Source organism: Vespula vulgaris, chromosome 24 (genome assembly GCF_905475345.1).
Source record: "Vespula vulgaris chromosome 24, iyVesVulg1.1, whole genome shotgun sequence".
NCBI classification, from domain to species: Eukaryota; Metazoa; Arthropoda; class Insecta; order Hymenoptera; family Vespidae; genus Vespula; species Vespula vulgaris.
This window is the reverse complement of record NC_066609.1, coordinates 1,771,912-1,786,261: the sequence shown is the minus strand read 5'-3', so window position 1 is coordinate 1,786,261 and position 14,350 is coordinate 1,771,912. Positions and strand designations below refer to the sequence as shown.

The 14,350-nt window shown below is 25.0% G+C and overlaps 3 protein-coding genes across 8 annotated transcripts; 1 reads left to right on the top strand and 2 right to left on the bottom strand.

Annotated features, from left to right (window-relative positions):
- Nucleotides 1–22: 22 nt before the first annotated feature.
- On the bottom strand, nucleotides 23–3,161 carry LOC127072238 (BTB/POZ domain-containing protein 17-like). Its single transcript, XM_051012516.1, has 4 exons — nucleotides 2,960–3,161; nucleotides 2,601–2,839; nucleotides 2,355–2,495; nucleotides 23–2,284 (listed from the first exon to the last, which is right to left on the bottom strand). Exons 2-4 carry the CDS (start codon nucleotides 2,718–2,720, stop codon nucleotides 1,022–1,024), a joined length of 1,524 nt encoding a protein of 507 aa, XP_050868473.1. The 5' UTR covers nucleotides 2,721–2,839; nucleotides 2,960–3,161; the 3' UTR covers nucleotides 23–1,021.
- Nucleotides 3,162–3,227: 66 nt separating this feature from the next.
- Nucleotides 3,228–12,395, top strand: LOC127072235 (kinetochore-associated protein 1). Of its 6 annotated transcripts, none has more exons than XM_051012501.1 (33): nucleotides 3,228–3,405; nucleotides 3,514–3,669; nucleotides 3,745–3,986; nucleotides 4,109–4,222; nucleotides 4,329–4,452; nucleotides 4,533–4,681; nucleotides 4,765–4,961; nucleotides 5,040–5,500; nucleotides 5,590–5,787; nucleotides 5,865–6,283; nucleotides 6,346–6,514; nucleotides 6,602–6,697; nucleotides 6,801–6,992; nucleotides 7,060–7,190; nucleotides 7,275–7,380; nucleotides 7,476–7,716; nucleotides 7,794–7,938; nucleotides 8,015–8,166; nucleotides 8,247–8,477; nucleotides 8,567–8,610; nucleotides 8,685–8,980; nucleotides 9,045–9,202; nucleotides 9,282–9,485; nucleotides 9,592–9,707; nucleotides 9,797–9,906; nucleotides 9,992–10,113; nucleotides 10,223–10,489; nucleotides 10,558–10,649; nucleotides 10,727–11,088; nucleotides 11,170–11,358; nucleotides 11,437–11,668; nucleotides 11,752–12,138; nucleotides 12,264–12,395. In XM_051012501.1, the coding sequence occupies exons 2-33, from the start codon at nucleotides 3,532–3,534 to the stop codon at nucleotides 12,309–12,311; spliced, it is 6,132 nt and encodes a 2,043-aa protein (XP_050868458.1). In that variant the 5' UTR covers nucleotides 3,228–3,405; nucleotides 3,514–3,531; the 3' UTR covers nucleotides 12,312–12,395. The 6 variants fall into 6 exon arrangements, with proteins under 6 accessions (XP_050868458.1, XP_050868457.1, XP_050868456.1 ...); XM_051012500.1 differs by having other exon boundaries at nucleotides 3,256–3,422; XM_051012499.1 differs by having other exon boundaries at nucleotides 3,259–3,417.
- LOC127072241 (mitochondrial transcription rescue factor 1) lies at nucleotides 12,303–13,682 on the bottom strand. The gene is made up of 4 exons (XM_051012521.1): nucleotides 13,152–13,682; nucleotides 12,915–13,069; nucleotides 12,695–12,767; nucleotides 12,303–12,615 (listed from the first exon to the last, which is right to left on the bottom strand). The coding sequence occupies exons 1-4, from the start codon at nucleotides 13,335–13,337 to the stop codon at nucleotides 12,448–12,450; spliced, it is 582 nt and encodes a 193-aa protein (XP_050868478.1). The 5' UTR covers nucleotides 13,338–13,682; the 3' UTR covers nucleotides 12,303–12,447.
- Nucleotides 13,683–14,350: the final 668 nt, after the last annotated feature.

Here is a 14,350-nt window from a genome sequence, read left to right as displayed (position 1 = left end):
AATAGAAATACCTCTTCAAAGATTGATTTTATAAATATGATTTATTTTCTTTTAGGCAGTTGGCTACATAGACATTTCAACTAAAATTATTTATAAAGCTATAGGAGTGTTACATAAAAAATCGAAAATTTCTAATTATGTGAATTTGCATTTGATCTTATTATGTTTATCCATTCGTAAGATATATCCATATGTAACTCAATAAATGTCTTATCATAAAAAGTGGGAATGAAGAATACGGAATACCTGTTAAGAAGTTAATTATATAATTCAACATTCAATAACAATCAGAGATTTAATGTCTTATACTACTTCTCACATTGAAGTAACTTACACAATGCTCTGAAGAATGACCTAAAAATTGTTTTTTTATTTATTAATAGAGTTATATATACATCGATAATATTTTCATTTCTAATAAAAAATTTTTTGATACTGGATTAACAAGATTGAATCGCATAATAAACTTAGTTTTAAATTATGCAATTATTTCTCTTCTTGGTCTTTTTTTTTTCAATATTATAGTCAAATATAAGATCATATTCTAAAACAAGAAATTTAAATTTAGATCAATGTATATATATACTTCAACATGTATCTGTTTACTATACATAATACACAAATTATTATGCATAGATAAAATAGATACAAATGATTGCACAAATTATATATTTTACTAATAACATATTTTTAAAAAATTCATTTGTTTACGTTATGCAACATAAGATAATGTTTCAAGAAAGCAAATCAATTCATGTATTATTCTAGTAGCACACAAAAATGATCTGTTATAGTAATTTAAAGATATAACTAACTGCACATTTAATATCATATTTTTAATGTGTCATCAGTTATTAGTCATCCACAACAATTAATAGCATGGATTAAGAAATTGAATTTATAAAGAAAAAATATATGGATAATATCAAAAACATATTTACCTAGAAAGAGGAGGAAAAACATTATTTCTTTCTTGTTTTCTCGTACGTATTTAGTACAATAGAATATCTATATTTATATATTAATTGGCTGGAGAGATAACTATGTGCAATTTAAGTATATCTTTATTGGGCCCAACTAGGAATGGAGATACTGTATTTTCTGTTACAGAACCTTGTTGTGGATTAAGTTCTTCGAATGGTAATAAATCATCCAGATTGAGAACTCGTTCTTTTTTACTAAATCTATGTATAATTTCCGTCACTCTTGCAATATGTTCAACTCCATCTTGGAGTCCGTATATTAGAACACCTATCTTTACTCTCATATCAGTATCACTATTAACTGGAGGTTCCTTACAAGTTAAAGACAATCTAACAGAACGTTTAACATGTTCAGGCATTTCTACAGTGCCTTGCCAAACTATAAGAAAAAACTTTTTAAACCAAACACCTTTTGGATAAATATCTACAACCCATTCACATGCCTTATCACCAGCATATTCTGCCAGACAGGAATGGCTGGAGAACACAAGCGTTCTTGTATGATAAGAAGGCAATCCATGAAAATTTTCTATTGTAAGTAAAGAACTACATGTATCCACTGTGTAAAGCCTTGGTTCAAATAACAATGCTCCATCTTCTTCATTTAAACAAACTTCTTTCACCCTCTCAATTTGTCCAGAATGAAAGGACATTCCAATGGACATACGTTCTACAAAAAATTCTTTGTACTTTTTCGTTAAGGGTGATAAAAGTAATTCTGCTAATTGTCGTGGAGACATCATAGGAAATCTAACAGGTGACATAACAGCAACCACTAATTGTTTTAATGTGGCTTCCAATTCATCAGGCAATAACTGAGTTTTTAATCTGTTTGTCTGATGATCTAACCATGATTCCAGGCACTTGTAAAGTGTCATCTCATCTTTTATAACTAAACTACTTTGATGTAACAATGACACTAAGATGTCCAAATCAAAATTTCCAAAATCTGAAGTTTTGGCCACTAATTCTAAATTCCATTTAATAAAATTTTGGCATGATTGAGTAATATCGTGGTGACCACAATTAGAAGTATATTGTAACCATGATACTAATGTACCATGTATAGCAGCCAAAGCAATATGATCTTGCATGTAGTCAAGGCACAACGATATTAAATCTTTAACATTATACTTATCTGCTAATGATAAAATTGGGAGAACAACTCCATGATTAATTCTTATCTGACCAGTATAAAAGTATCGCAAAAATTCACTAAATATAGGTGCACACTGAGGAGTTTCTTGTAACGTTACCCTACTTTCTTGAGATTCGCTCCATTGTGGACTCATTAACATTACCTAAAATTTAACAATTTTATTAATGTTATCACAATACATATCATAAAAAAAATTATATATATATATATACTTGAAAAACATCACTAGAAGCACAAAGAATAAGACGATGTGCTGGGTATTCTACTCCATCAACAACCAAACAGATGTCATTCATAAGACGTTCGGCATATAACGTAGCTATCTTTAATAAAACTGTTCTTGAATTGTCCACCTAATATATGATATAACAAATAAGAATTAAAAAGAAAGAGAGAGAGAGAGAGAGAGAGAAAAAATTACTATAAATAAAAGTAGATAAATTAGAAAATCTATTGACCTCTATGGAATCAGAACCTTCAGATTCGTCCTTAATCTCACTAATAGTGAGACTGTCATTATCTTTAATTGCATCCATATTTGAAGAACCTGTCATCCACCTAAATGTACTACGTAACATCTGCACATGTCTCCTCACTGTTATTTAGTTTTTGCTATTATTTTTTATATTGTACAATATTTAAATCAATGAAACAAATCTTTTCTTCCATGTGATGTGTTCACATCATTTGACTGCATCTAAATGTACATATATATTTCCGTTTTTTATTTTCTTTTCTTTTTACACATAAAAACCGTTAAAAACGGTTAAAATGTAATATATTTTCAAAACTATAATTAATAAATTTGAAAACTTACTGTCTTTCAATTTAAACGCATCATGTCAATATCTTTATCTTTGATGTCCAATCAGTTTTTTCTTATGTCCTTTTTTAAAAATTATTTTCCGTTATATTTATTTTGTCTTTCTTATAAAATATAACGTCGTTATTCGACAACTTTACAATTACAAACGGTATAACAGGCACCACATAATTACTTGAAAAGAATTTGTTCAGAATTGTTACGTCTTTGTGTTGATAATTCATCTGATAGGCGCACGATTAAATATGTGTGATGGAACAACTGCGCCGTCTAGAATTAAATCCAATCATTTGATAGGTGTACACATTGATGAAATCCAATCTTTTTATCTTTTGTATGGAGCGTAAATTTTTAAATTATTAAATATTTTACTTTGTAGTTGAAGATATTTGTTATAGAAATATATAAAAAATACATTCTTTAAATATATTACATTTCAAGTATATAATATTGTAATGTTAATATATTTGTAATATTGTAATAAATCAAACGTTCTTTTTTTAAGACACATCAGTTTGAATTTGAAATTGTTGTACTTGTTGTTTTAGTGATGAAACAGTTATAAAATGGCTTTGTGGAATAATGTTTTATCGGGTTTCGATACAGAAGATGAAACTATTAATTTTGGAACAAGAATTGTTATAGAAAGTAAAACATCTATTTATGAAACTGTCACACTTGCAAGTGTTCAAGCGGATGGGGAAGTATGTGAAATTATTAAATTTTTCTTATAATTCTTTCCCAGAAATAATTATTATAAATTTTGTTTCTTTTATAAGGTCAAAAATAAACCAATTATCCAGGCTTCTCTTCAATATACTAAACTATGTATAGCAGTTGATAAATCTATCACAATATTTGAAGACGAAACATGCCAGAATGTATTGCTAAGTATAGGTTTCGATTCTTTAATAACATGTTATTGTATATCAAAAGATGAAGAATTTTTATACGTTGTATTGAAAAATGGAATGTTGTATTGTTTACATTTATCGGATAGTGGTGGGGTTATTTTTTCTATGTAAGTAAACAAATATATAAAATAATATAAAAAAAAAATATTATAAATATAAGTTATACTTTAATTAGTTTTTTAGAATTATGAATATCTCTTGGATTTATTTATTTATTTTTTTTTTTCAGAAATATATTTGATCTTACAGATGATTACTCTAATGTTATGAAAATATCGATAGAGAAAGATAATAACGATTCAACACAAGTTATTCTTATTAACAGAAAAGGTGTTATTTATAGGTATGGTAGTTTAAAACATTTCTTTGATTATATAATTTAAAAAATTTACAAAGTCTAATTTTAATTTACTGATAATGTTATTTTAATTTTTATATAAATATTTCAGAATTTCATTATTTTCTATAGAAAAACTTATTTCTACTGATGCTGAAAATGATGAGTTATTACAGAAAGAATTTAAAAAAAATATACAGTATACAACAATATTTGAAGGATTTGAAAAAAATGAGGTAATGTAAAAGGTTTAATTGACATAATTAATTATTCCCAAGTATTATGTTATTTTTTTGTAAATAATTTTAATTTTTAGGAATTGTGTTCAGTAGCTATAATACCAGATAATTCAAGTATAATTCTCATAGGAAGAAATATATGTTTTGTTTGGCCAAGTAAAAATTATTGTAACATGAGTGCTTTACCATATAGTTATAAAAAAGTCCAAATTTTTAAAAACCTTAAGTAAGTTTTATATAAATTTCTAAAAACTTCAAATTTCAATTAATTATATTATTTTATAATATTTTTTTATATGTATATTTCAGTGCAATGTTATGTTTACATACAGATAAATTTATGAGTATAGTATGTACTAGAACATTAATTGGTAAAAAGGTTTATAAGGAACCAGTTATAGATTTTATGATAGTTAATGATGAAAGTAATAATCATCCTGAAATTTTATTTCTATTAGAAAATGAAAATACTGATATATTTACTTTACGTTTGGTTTCTTTTCCTGGTAAATGTTTTCTTTTTTTATAATTAAAAGCAACATTCTGGACATTGATTAATTTAAACTTCTGCTATATTATTTCAGAGTTTGAGCAAAAGTTTCAAATAAATGTACCTACAACTACGAATTTAGTAGACACTTTAAATTCGTCTATTGAATCAATATTATTTATAGAAGGGATTATCAATGACACAAACATAAATACAATTAGAATAAAAAGTATAGTAGAAAGTGCTCCCAACTTTCGCTTAGAAAGATTATTGAAAAGAAGACAATTTAAAGAAGCAGAAACATTTGCAAAAAAATTCAGTCTATCTTTGGAAAGTATTCACATTTCAAAGGCAATATTATTCACTGAACAGCTTAGTCCTTGGGCTAAGGAAACATCAGATTTGATTAATTTAGATACACTAATAAACACATTAAATCAAATAAGTGATTTGAAATTTGTAATTAATTGTTGTACAAATGCTATTATGTTTGATTATAAGCAGATGAAAAAATTACTTTTATATGCAAGACAAAGAATTATCGATAATAGTAAGGTAATCTTTTATATGTTATAATAATTAAGAGAAAAAGTTGTGTTTACCAAGTTTTTATATTAATTATATTAAAATATCTTTGCTTGTAGGATAATATGTACATAATACAAAATGAACAATTAAATCTTCTTCGATCTATAAATATTGCCATTCATAAATTAGAAACTTTTGAAATACTTTGTGAAACTTTAGTAGCTAATGAATATACAGCCGATCAAATTTTAGATGAATGGATACGGTTTTCACGAGCTAATTTATTAGAAGAATGTAAAATTCGTTTGGGTATGGTAAGCTAATAAATTATTTTCATATTTTATATTATTTATAATAATGCATATAAAAAAGAAAATATGTTTATATATAGGGAGAACTTGAAGCAGCAGCTTTGATCTGGTCCAGACATTTACCAGACATGGAAAAAAATCTATCAATGGAAACTGTACAAGATATTTTTAAAACTATATCAGATAAAATTTCTCTAACCATTCTATGGCCATGGTTATCAAATTTCATACCTTCTATATTATCTTTACTACCTGAAGCGATAAATGATATTATTACTTGGGGTTGTAAAAAAATAAAATCTTTGGAAAATTTTCAGTCCGAATTATGGCCACAAATAGGCATAGACTTTGCTACGAAATTTTTAACTTTGTTAAAATTTGATAAAAATTCTCCATTATACTTTTACAAAGAAAATATCAATGAAAATTCAACATTTAAATTGTTTATGAATATAATTCAAGCCTTATATGATTTAAAGCAATTGAAAATTAATCACAGGTAAGTTATTGTTACTAAAATTAAAAACATATATATTATTAAAATATATTGTTTGCACGCAGGATAAAGATATCTATTAATTCTTACATTGGTGAACCAACAGATGTAATATATTTGTTACTGAATAAAATACCTATTGAAAGTATTCACGAATTGGTAGAAAAATTTTTGAAACAATATATACTTAATCATTCTTTAGAAAATGATCTTGTCTTTTCTTCATACATTCAAGTACGTATTATTATATTATATTATATTATCTCTAAGTATAAGATTAATATTGAAAAATTATTTAATCATAATATTTAAATGTTATAGAAACTGATATATAATTCGAAAGATTGGTGGTCATGGGAAGAAGCTCCATGGGAGAGAAGAGTCACTACTATTATTATGTTTATACATAATGTACAGGTAAACTAATTACAATTATAAAAAAATATATATTATTTATATATTAATTATATAGATACACACACACACACATACATATATATTAGAAAATTATATGTTATAGAATCGACTTAAGCTAACTGTAGAAATATTAAAGAAAGCTCCTGTTCCATGGAGTTCAACTATATCTCAGTTAGCAGAAATAAGTATAAAGTTTGAACATCCTTTATCAACAAAAATTAAAATTGAACGTGATTATGTACCAATAAAATTTATATTGAAGAAATATGGCTATGCAAATATAGGCATAAATGATGTTAGTAAGCAATATTATTTTATACTAAAAACTTATAGAATTTTATAATTATATTTATGTGTTTTAGAAATTAATATTTTATATCATTAAACAAAATCGTAAAGAAATGTTAAACGATCTATACGAACTAACTAAGAATAATTTATTATTAAGAAAAAAAGCATTTTCCTCTTGTATTAATTATTATTTGACGCGAAGGTAAGTTTGTAAAATTATTATTAAAATTTATTAACTAATTAATTTTATATATTTGTAATGTTAAAGCATTTAATCATGTTACAGAAATTTTGAGATAACGTTTCAAGTTTTAAACAATTTGGAAGATGATATCGCCCTTTATTGCTACGAACGAATTGTTAATTATATTGTTTCTAGTTTTACTTTAAAGGTATTGATATCTAAAAGTAAAAATTATTATAAAGATATCTTTCCTGCCACACATATATGCAATGACATTTTTTATAAAAATTATTTTTGATTTAGGACATTCCTGAATCTATAGAATATTATTTCGAGTGCTTAAGTTGGATTAACACAAAATTACAAGATATGTTAACAAAATCTAAAATTCAACAATACTATTACAATGGCGTTGTAAATAGAATTGATGCTGTTAAAAATTTATATCAACTTAAAAAGGAATTCAATGTTATCATTCCACTTGGTAAATTATATACTGGGAAGGATGAAATATTACAAATTTGTATCACAAATTTGAGTCATGGTAAGAGATTATTTTATAAAATAATGTAGTTATTTAGAAAACAGATATAATAATATATAAATATTATTTATATTTAGAGTTAAATGCACAATCTTTATCTACTTTAACTGCATATAGAAAAGCTGTTAAACTTGCAAATATTTTAAAATTGCCAAGATTAAAGATTATATCTGTATTATTAGAATATACAAAAAATATTGACATATTAAAACATTTAACAGGGTAAGTTTATATAATATTACATAATATCTAGAGTACAATAACACGCATATATATATATTTCTTTTTTATTTTCTAGATTTGAAAAAACTAATATTGACATAATGGCAAATGAGTGTAAATACGTGAAAGATATATGTGCAGTAACTTTACATGATACAAAACTAAATGTAGAAACTGCAAATATTATCAAAAACTTATGTGCATGTGCATTAAACTGTTGTGATGGATGTAAATGAGAAAATAGATTTTTTTTAGAACATTATATGCTGGCCTTCAATTTCATTGTTTTTATTCTTTTTTTGTTTCAGATGAAACAGAATGTATACTTAAGTGTTATAATTTGGCAGAGTTATATTCCAAATCTTTAGCTAAACATTACACAAGTCCTATAGATGCAAGTTCTGAAGAAATGCATAAATCACAATGGAAATTATATACAATATATAAAGATCTTGCCATATCATTGGATCCATCATTATTTACTGTAATAGAAGATGTATTATCTATTGTTATGATATATGCAGACTTCAAAACTATATGTGAGTAATAATTTTAAATATCAAATTTTGTTATGTTATATATAATATATTTATATTTTTATATTCCTTCACTATCTTTTATATTCCAGCATACAAAGAAAAAACAATTAAAAAAGATTGGATACAAGAGCAGGTATTTTCATTTATAATTATTTCTATAAAGTATATACTGTTTCCAATAAATATAAATGTTATATTATTACACAGAAGACAATAGAAGAATTACTGAATAGTCTGTTTAAAAAAATAAAGGAAATTAGTCTTGTACATAATGAATATGCAGTATTCAAAATTATTAAAACATTATACTTCAGTTTTTGTTTTTCATCAAGGATGGAACAAAATATATTAAATGAAATACAATCTTTGCTATCACATATTATAAAAAGCTTATTGAAAAGAGTAGTAAATGCTCAAAAATTTGATTTACAACTTGGTTTGTCCTGTCTTTTTATGTTATCTGATCAAGAAGCATCTAAATGGCTTTCTACAACATCTAAGCTGTAAGTATAATAATCACATAAAAGGCATTTCTAAATAATACATACATTAACTTTATGATTACAGATTACAAACTGATTACTCAAGACATGCTACAATTTCAATATTAGGTTACGAATACTTTCGCTTTCAAAAAAATCATTCACTTCTGGAATCATTTGAATGGTACAAAATGTTACATTATTGGGCACAGAGATTGTCTACTTATTCAATTACATATAAAGGTTTGCATATTCTTATATAATATTAAATAAGATATATAAAAGAATTATTCTATATAAAAATATCTGCATTTATTTACAGAGATTTTTACCAGTGATAATGCAGAAAAAAGACAAATATTAACACGTTTAATGAATTACAATAATCACAACATAATTCCTTTGCTACAAGATTTCTGTGAATGCTTTGGATTTGATATAGATGATTGCTTAATACTTTATCTACAGGTATTATTAAATACTTGGAATCCTACATTTACAATTTCTTTTTGTAATGGGAAAAAAGGTAAATATTAAAATATATTTGTATATATTTATATTTATATTATTTAAGTTTATATAAAATTTTTTATTTTGAACATTATATACATCTTCTTTTGTATATCCATCAGAATTGCAAATTTCCCAAGACGAGGTAAACAAATTAAAAACAAAATGTACTGTTGTAATCAAAAAAATTGTAGACAAAAGTACATTAAAGCAATGTGCTCGAAATATGTTATCAGAAGTAAGCTTTTACTATTCAGGTTTATAAAATATTATCTCTCTTTCTTTCTCTCTTCAATGTGTTTTATATCTATTTTTTTTTTAATACAGATTAATTTCTATCACTATGAAGCATCTATTATTTTAATGGATCTGATGGGAATAGGAACGAGTGAAACAAGAAATTATTTTTGGTTTCTGCAAAATTATACACGATATGGGTAAGTAATTTAAACATAAAAGTTAGAGAATGATAAATTATTAAATCCCGTACACATTGAAAATTGTATATAATTTTTTTTCTAGGCAACCTACATTAATAGAACAAGAAGAATGGATACGTCTTAACCCAGAATATAAGTCATTACCTGCTATTGCAGAATATAGACTTCCTTTTTTACCCAAAGTTGACATCTGGAAACTCATAAGTAAGTGTATGGTCTTATATCCAGTAAGAAATTTATAAATTATATAATTTATTAAATTTAGTAAATTATTATAATTTTTACTTTTTAATGTTTTTATTTTTTGTTGTAGCATCTGAATTAAATTTGAAAACTTATGAAAAATGGTTAACTATTGCATCTATTATCAAATTAGAACCACATATAATATGTTCTGTAGCTATAAAGCAAGAAGTTATTCAAGAATGGGGATCTTTGAATAGAACTACAGAATGGTCACTTCATTCTAAGAACAATATCTTCCTGGAAAATGTACTGAAGTGTATAGAACGAATGGGACCAAATGCATTATATTATGCAACTGCTGCACTATACTATGTTGTAAATCATACACCTCCAGGTATGCTAATAAGTCTTAACTTTATAAATATTTAACGTTTATAATATTGTTAAAATTACATTTGATAGGAGCAGATCGAGTTGCTGCAATACAACAATGTTTTACATATGCTGAAACAGCAGTTCAACAATCTACAAACTTCGAAGAAGACTTATTAGAAGTTAGTATTTTTTATCTCTAATAAATCAGAAATATATTTATAAAAATATTATTAATGTTACCTTTTTTTTATTACAGAAAATACGATTTAAATATCTAAGATTTACAGCTGAACATATTTTACGAATACATGGTTTAGGAAAAGATGCTTATATCTCTTTGATTTCACATCCACCTAAATTAGTTAAAGCATTATATATGGATGAAAGTATACCATTAAGATACAGAAGCATTATTGATCTTAGGCCTGATATTAATTCAGCCGTTGACGCTTTAGGTCGTCTTTTTAATTTGAATTTAGTCAAATTGCGTTTTCAGTTACTTCAAGAATGGTTACAACAAGATTCTGAACAGATTAGATTCGATCAAAGTTTTACAGATGTATTTTCTAATTTGACTCGCCCAGACATCAGTACAGTTTCTGATAATAATCTATGCAGGTAATATATTAGATTAATGTAGAAAATATCTTAGTCATTTATCTCAGGACAAATTATATGTATTGAATCTTTTTTTTATAGAGCTTGTTACATGCTACAGCATGGAGATGTAAATTTATCTGTACATCTTCTAATAGACATAGGTTTTGGAGAAAATAATGAAAATGATTATAGCTCTGAAATGCGATATAGAGCGTTAGACGTTTTGCAATCTATTATAGATCCAACAACTTTACAACAGCTTACTAAGCGAGAAATAACTACTATTAGGTATAACTTAATTGTACATTCATATTTATGTTTATATTTTTTAAACGTGTTATAATTTTATAATTTCATATTTTACAGGCAATATACAAAAACTTTAAAATATATAAGTAAATTGGAAGCCTTAGGATTGGGATACAATATAACTACGTTTGAAATAAGTTCTAAAAATGATCTTGTACAGATGTTGTTAAATACTCAATATTATTCACGACAAGCTTTAATTTTAATTGTAGAAATTTGTACAGATTACGATATATATGATTATTCCATTTGGGATAAAAGTTTGACACAAATGGCTACATTAGTAATGGTAAAGAATGTCACATAAAATTATTAGACAATTGTTATATTATTTAATTTTATAATAACCTATTGTATGAAATGTTTCTTCAGATAAACGAATTAATGGAAATTTTACCACGGATACGTAATACGAGCATTGTTACAACGTGCAAAGGATATAAATTAGCTTGGCAATGTATTATAGTAGAACCATTTAGTAAAATGGATATACCACCATCTCCAGAACAAATAGATGCTTGTATAATGGCATTCTGTCTTCTATATTCGTGTCCTGTTACATACGAGTTAAAATTCAATGATATTTTAAACTATTGTTTTCAAAGTCAGCAGCCACACTTAGCAATTGCATTCTTACCATATTTAGATACAGTTGATAAAAAGTATGTTTTTGATCATATCCAATCTTTTACAAATATTCAAGATATTATTGATAATTTAAATGAATTATCATCAAAAGGGATACTTGGAATTCCATATGTAAGTATATACGTATTATTATTATTAATATAATCTAAATAATAATATATATAATAAAGGTGTATGTATATACCTATATATCTTTTGAATAATTGAATGTATTTACTTGAATTTTTATTTTTCAGTGTATTACAATATTAAAAAATAATATAGAGAAAACAGAATTTAAATAATACTATCATTTATATTTTCTATTATTTATATACAATATTTTATAACATTTTTTTTGTTTAATAAAAATCTATATATGACATGAATAAATGTTACATATATATTTACCTACTAAATATTAAATTGATTTAGACTAATTTAACTAGGATATTCTTCAATTAATAAATTTTTATCTTTAGCTATTTTAACCCTAATAGCTTCCGATATTGGAGTAATTGATAAAATTTTAATTCGTGATACTATAAGTTGATTTAAATTTGCATTAGGTCGATCACGGATAATATCAATTTCATCATCAACTTGAACCTACAATAAAAATATATATAATTTTTATAGTATTAGAGACAATTTATATGTTCGATTTTTATCTTAATTATAATTTCACCTCTGTAGATATTTTCAGCACTTTTTTCCCATTAATACGGATTTTACTTTCATAAAATGCAGTCTCTATATTTCTATAATTAAACATCAAATATAATATTAAATTACTTATTACTTCAATTAATTATTATAGCAAATTTTTGCTACAGTAATTTGATAGCCTATATCTTTGATCTTTTTAATTGCATATTATTATAGTCAAAAAAAATTAACTCTCATACTTGCGTGATATACCAGCTCCATTTTTAATTATAGTATCTACACGTAAAGAATTAACTTTAATATTTGATATTACAGATTTACTCTGTGATTCGTCTAGTTCTAAATCTGATTCATCTTCTTCATCCGATTCAAGATCATCCACTTTTGCTTTCTTCTACATACGATCACAAATAATTTTTGGAATCAGTATTAATTTTAGTAATGTATAATATAACAATCATCTTAATTATCTTTACCAAATTTTTCTTCTTGTGCTTAAATCTTTTGATTATTGATAAATTAGAACTATCCTGTATAAAATTATTCATCCAAATATCATGATTGACATAATAATGAAGTTTTACTTGTTGATGACAGAAACAAAGCAAACGAGTGCTCTGAAAGATTGATCGTCTCGCGATAATATTATAAATTTTATTCATTATTAAATATTTATATAATTAAATTATTTTTTTATTTATTAAAAACACCACTAGGTTATCTTAGTATTATATATTATATATTTCTACACGAATATACTATCTCTATCTCTCTCTGTCTCTCTCTATCTCCATCAATGCTGGATGCTTATAAAATTATACAACACTTGCACAATATTTTTTTATATATATATACATATTTTAAAAATAATATCTGTTGAAATATCACAATGCAAATATAATAATTAAACGAATATAAAAAAAAGGTAATGAATTTTCTTTTGGAAACGATGCTTTTCATTATCCATTCTTCATTGTGATTGGTCGAATATCTACAACGTGAACATGTCATTTCTATGCATATTTTTTATTTAGATATTTTACACTTTACATAATTATATAAATAATAAATGAAAAACTGTTAATTTTCTTATCTAACATTTACATAATTGATACTTAACACGTACGTAAGAAGTGTGATTAATATCTCTGAAAATGCATTGAATGACGTATTAATTCTTTCAACCAATCAGAGCTGAGGTGGCATTTTTGAATTCGATTGTAGAATTTTCTTTGAATTCAATAATGTGAATTAACTTTTTATTAATGTTGATACATGTGTATTATTAACTATTTATTTTTTTAATTAGTTAATGATGAAATTAAAAGAAGTTTATTAATAAATAAAGAGTTGTTAAGAAGGAAACAAAAAACGCGAAAATCATGCGAGTTTAGAGAAGTATTCATTGTAACATTTCAAATAAGTTTAGTATCATGCATTCTCGAGCTAATGTAATTCTATATAATATGGTAATTGTGATGAGTAGTATCGTTGCATCATTAACTCATGTTTATTCTAATACGTAACAATGGTAACATTTATCTAAGAGATTTAACCAAAAAATATAAAAGATAACACATACAACAATCCAACCTCATTTTTTGTAAACTTATAGATCTCTCTCTTTCTCTCTCTCTCTCTCTCTCTCTCTCTCTCTCTCTCTCTCTCTCTCTCT

Bases quoted from the DNA above. Each gene is read 5' to 3' on its own strand.
- LOC127072238 (XM_051012516.1), bottom strand. From the start codon at position 2,720: ATGTTACGTAGTACATTTAGGTGGATGACAGGTTCTTCAAATATGGAT. The intron at 2,496-2,600 runs GTCAATAGATTT...ATCATATATTAG, and splicing joins AAGGTTCTGATTCCATAGAG to GTGGACAATTCAAGAACAGT. The intron at 2,285-2,354 runs GTATATATATAT...GTTAAATTTTAG, and splicing joins CTTCTAGTGATGTTTTTCAA to GTAATGTTAATGAGTCCACA.
- LOC127072235 (XM_051012501.1), top strand. From the start codon at position 3,532: ATGGCTTTGTGGAATAATGTTTTATCGGGTTTCGATACAGAAGATGAA. The intron at 8,478-8,566 runs GTGAGTAATAAT...TTTATATTCCAG, and splicing joins TGCAGACTTCAAAACTATAT to CATACAAAGAAAAAACAATT. The intron at 10,490-10,557 runs GTATGCTAATAA...TACATTTGATAG, and splicing joins TGTAAATCATACACCTCCAG to GAGCAGATCGAGTTGCTGCA.
- LOC127072241 (XM_051012521.1), bottom strand. From the start codon at position 13,337: ATGAATAAAATTTATAATATTATCGCGAGACGATCAATCTTTCAGAGC. The intron at 13,070-13,151 runs GTAAAGATAATT...GATCGTATGTAG, and splicing joins AGCACAAGAAGAAAAATTTG to AAGAAAGCAAAAGTGGATGA. The intron at 12,768-12,914 runs GTATGAGAGTTA...GTTTAATTATAG, and splicing joins GGAGCTGGTATATCACGCAA to AAATATAGAGACTGCATTTT.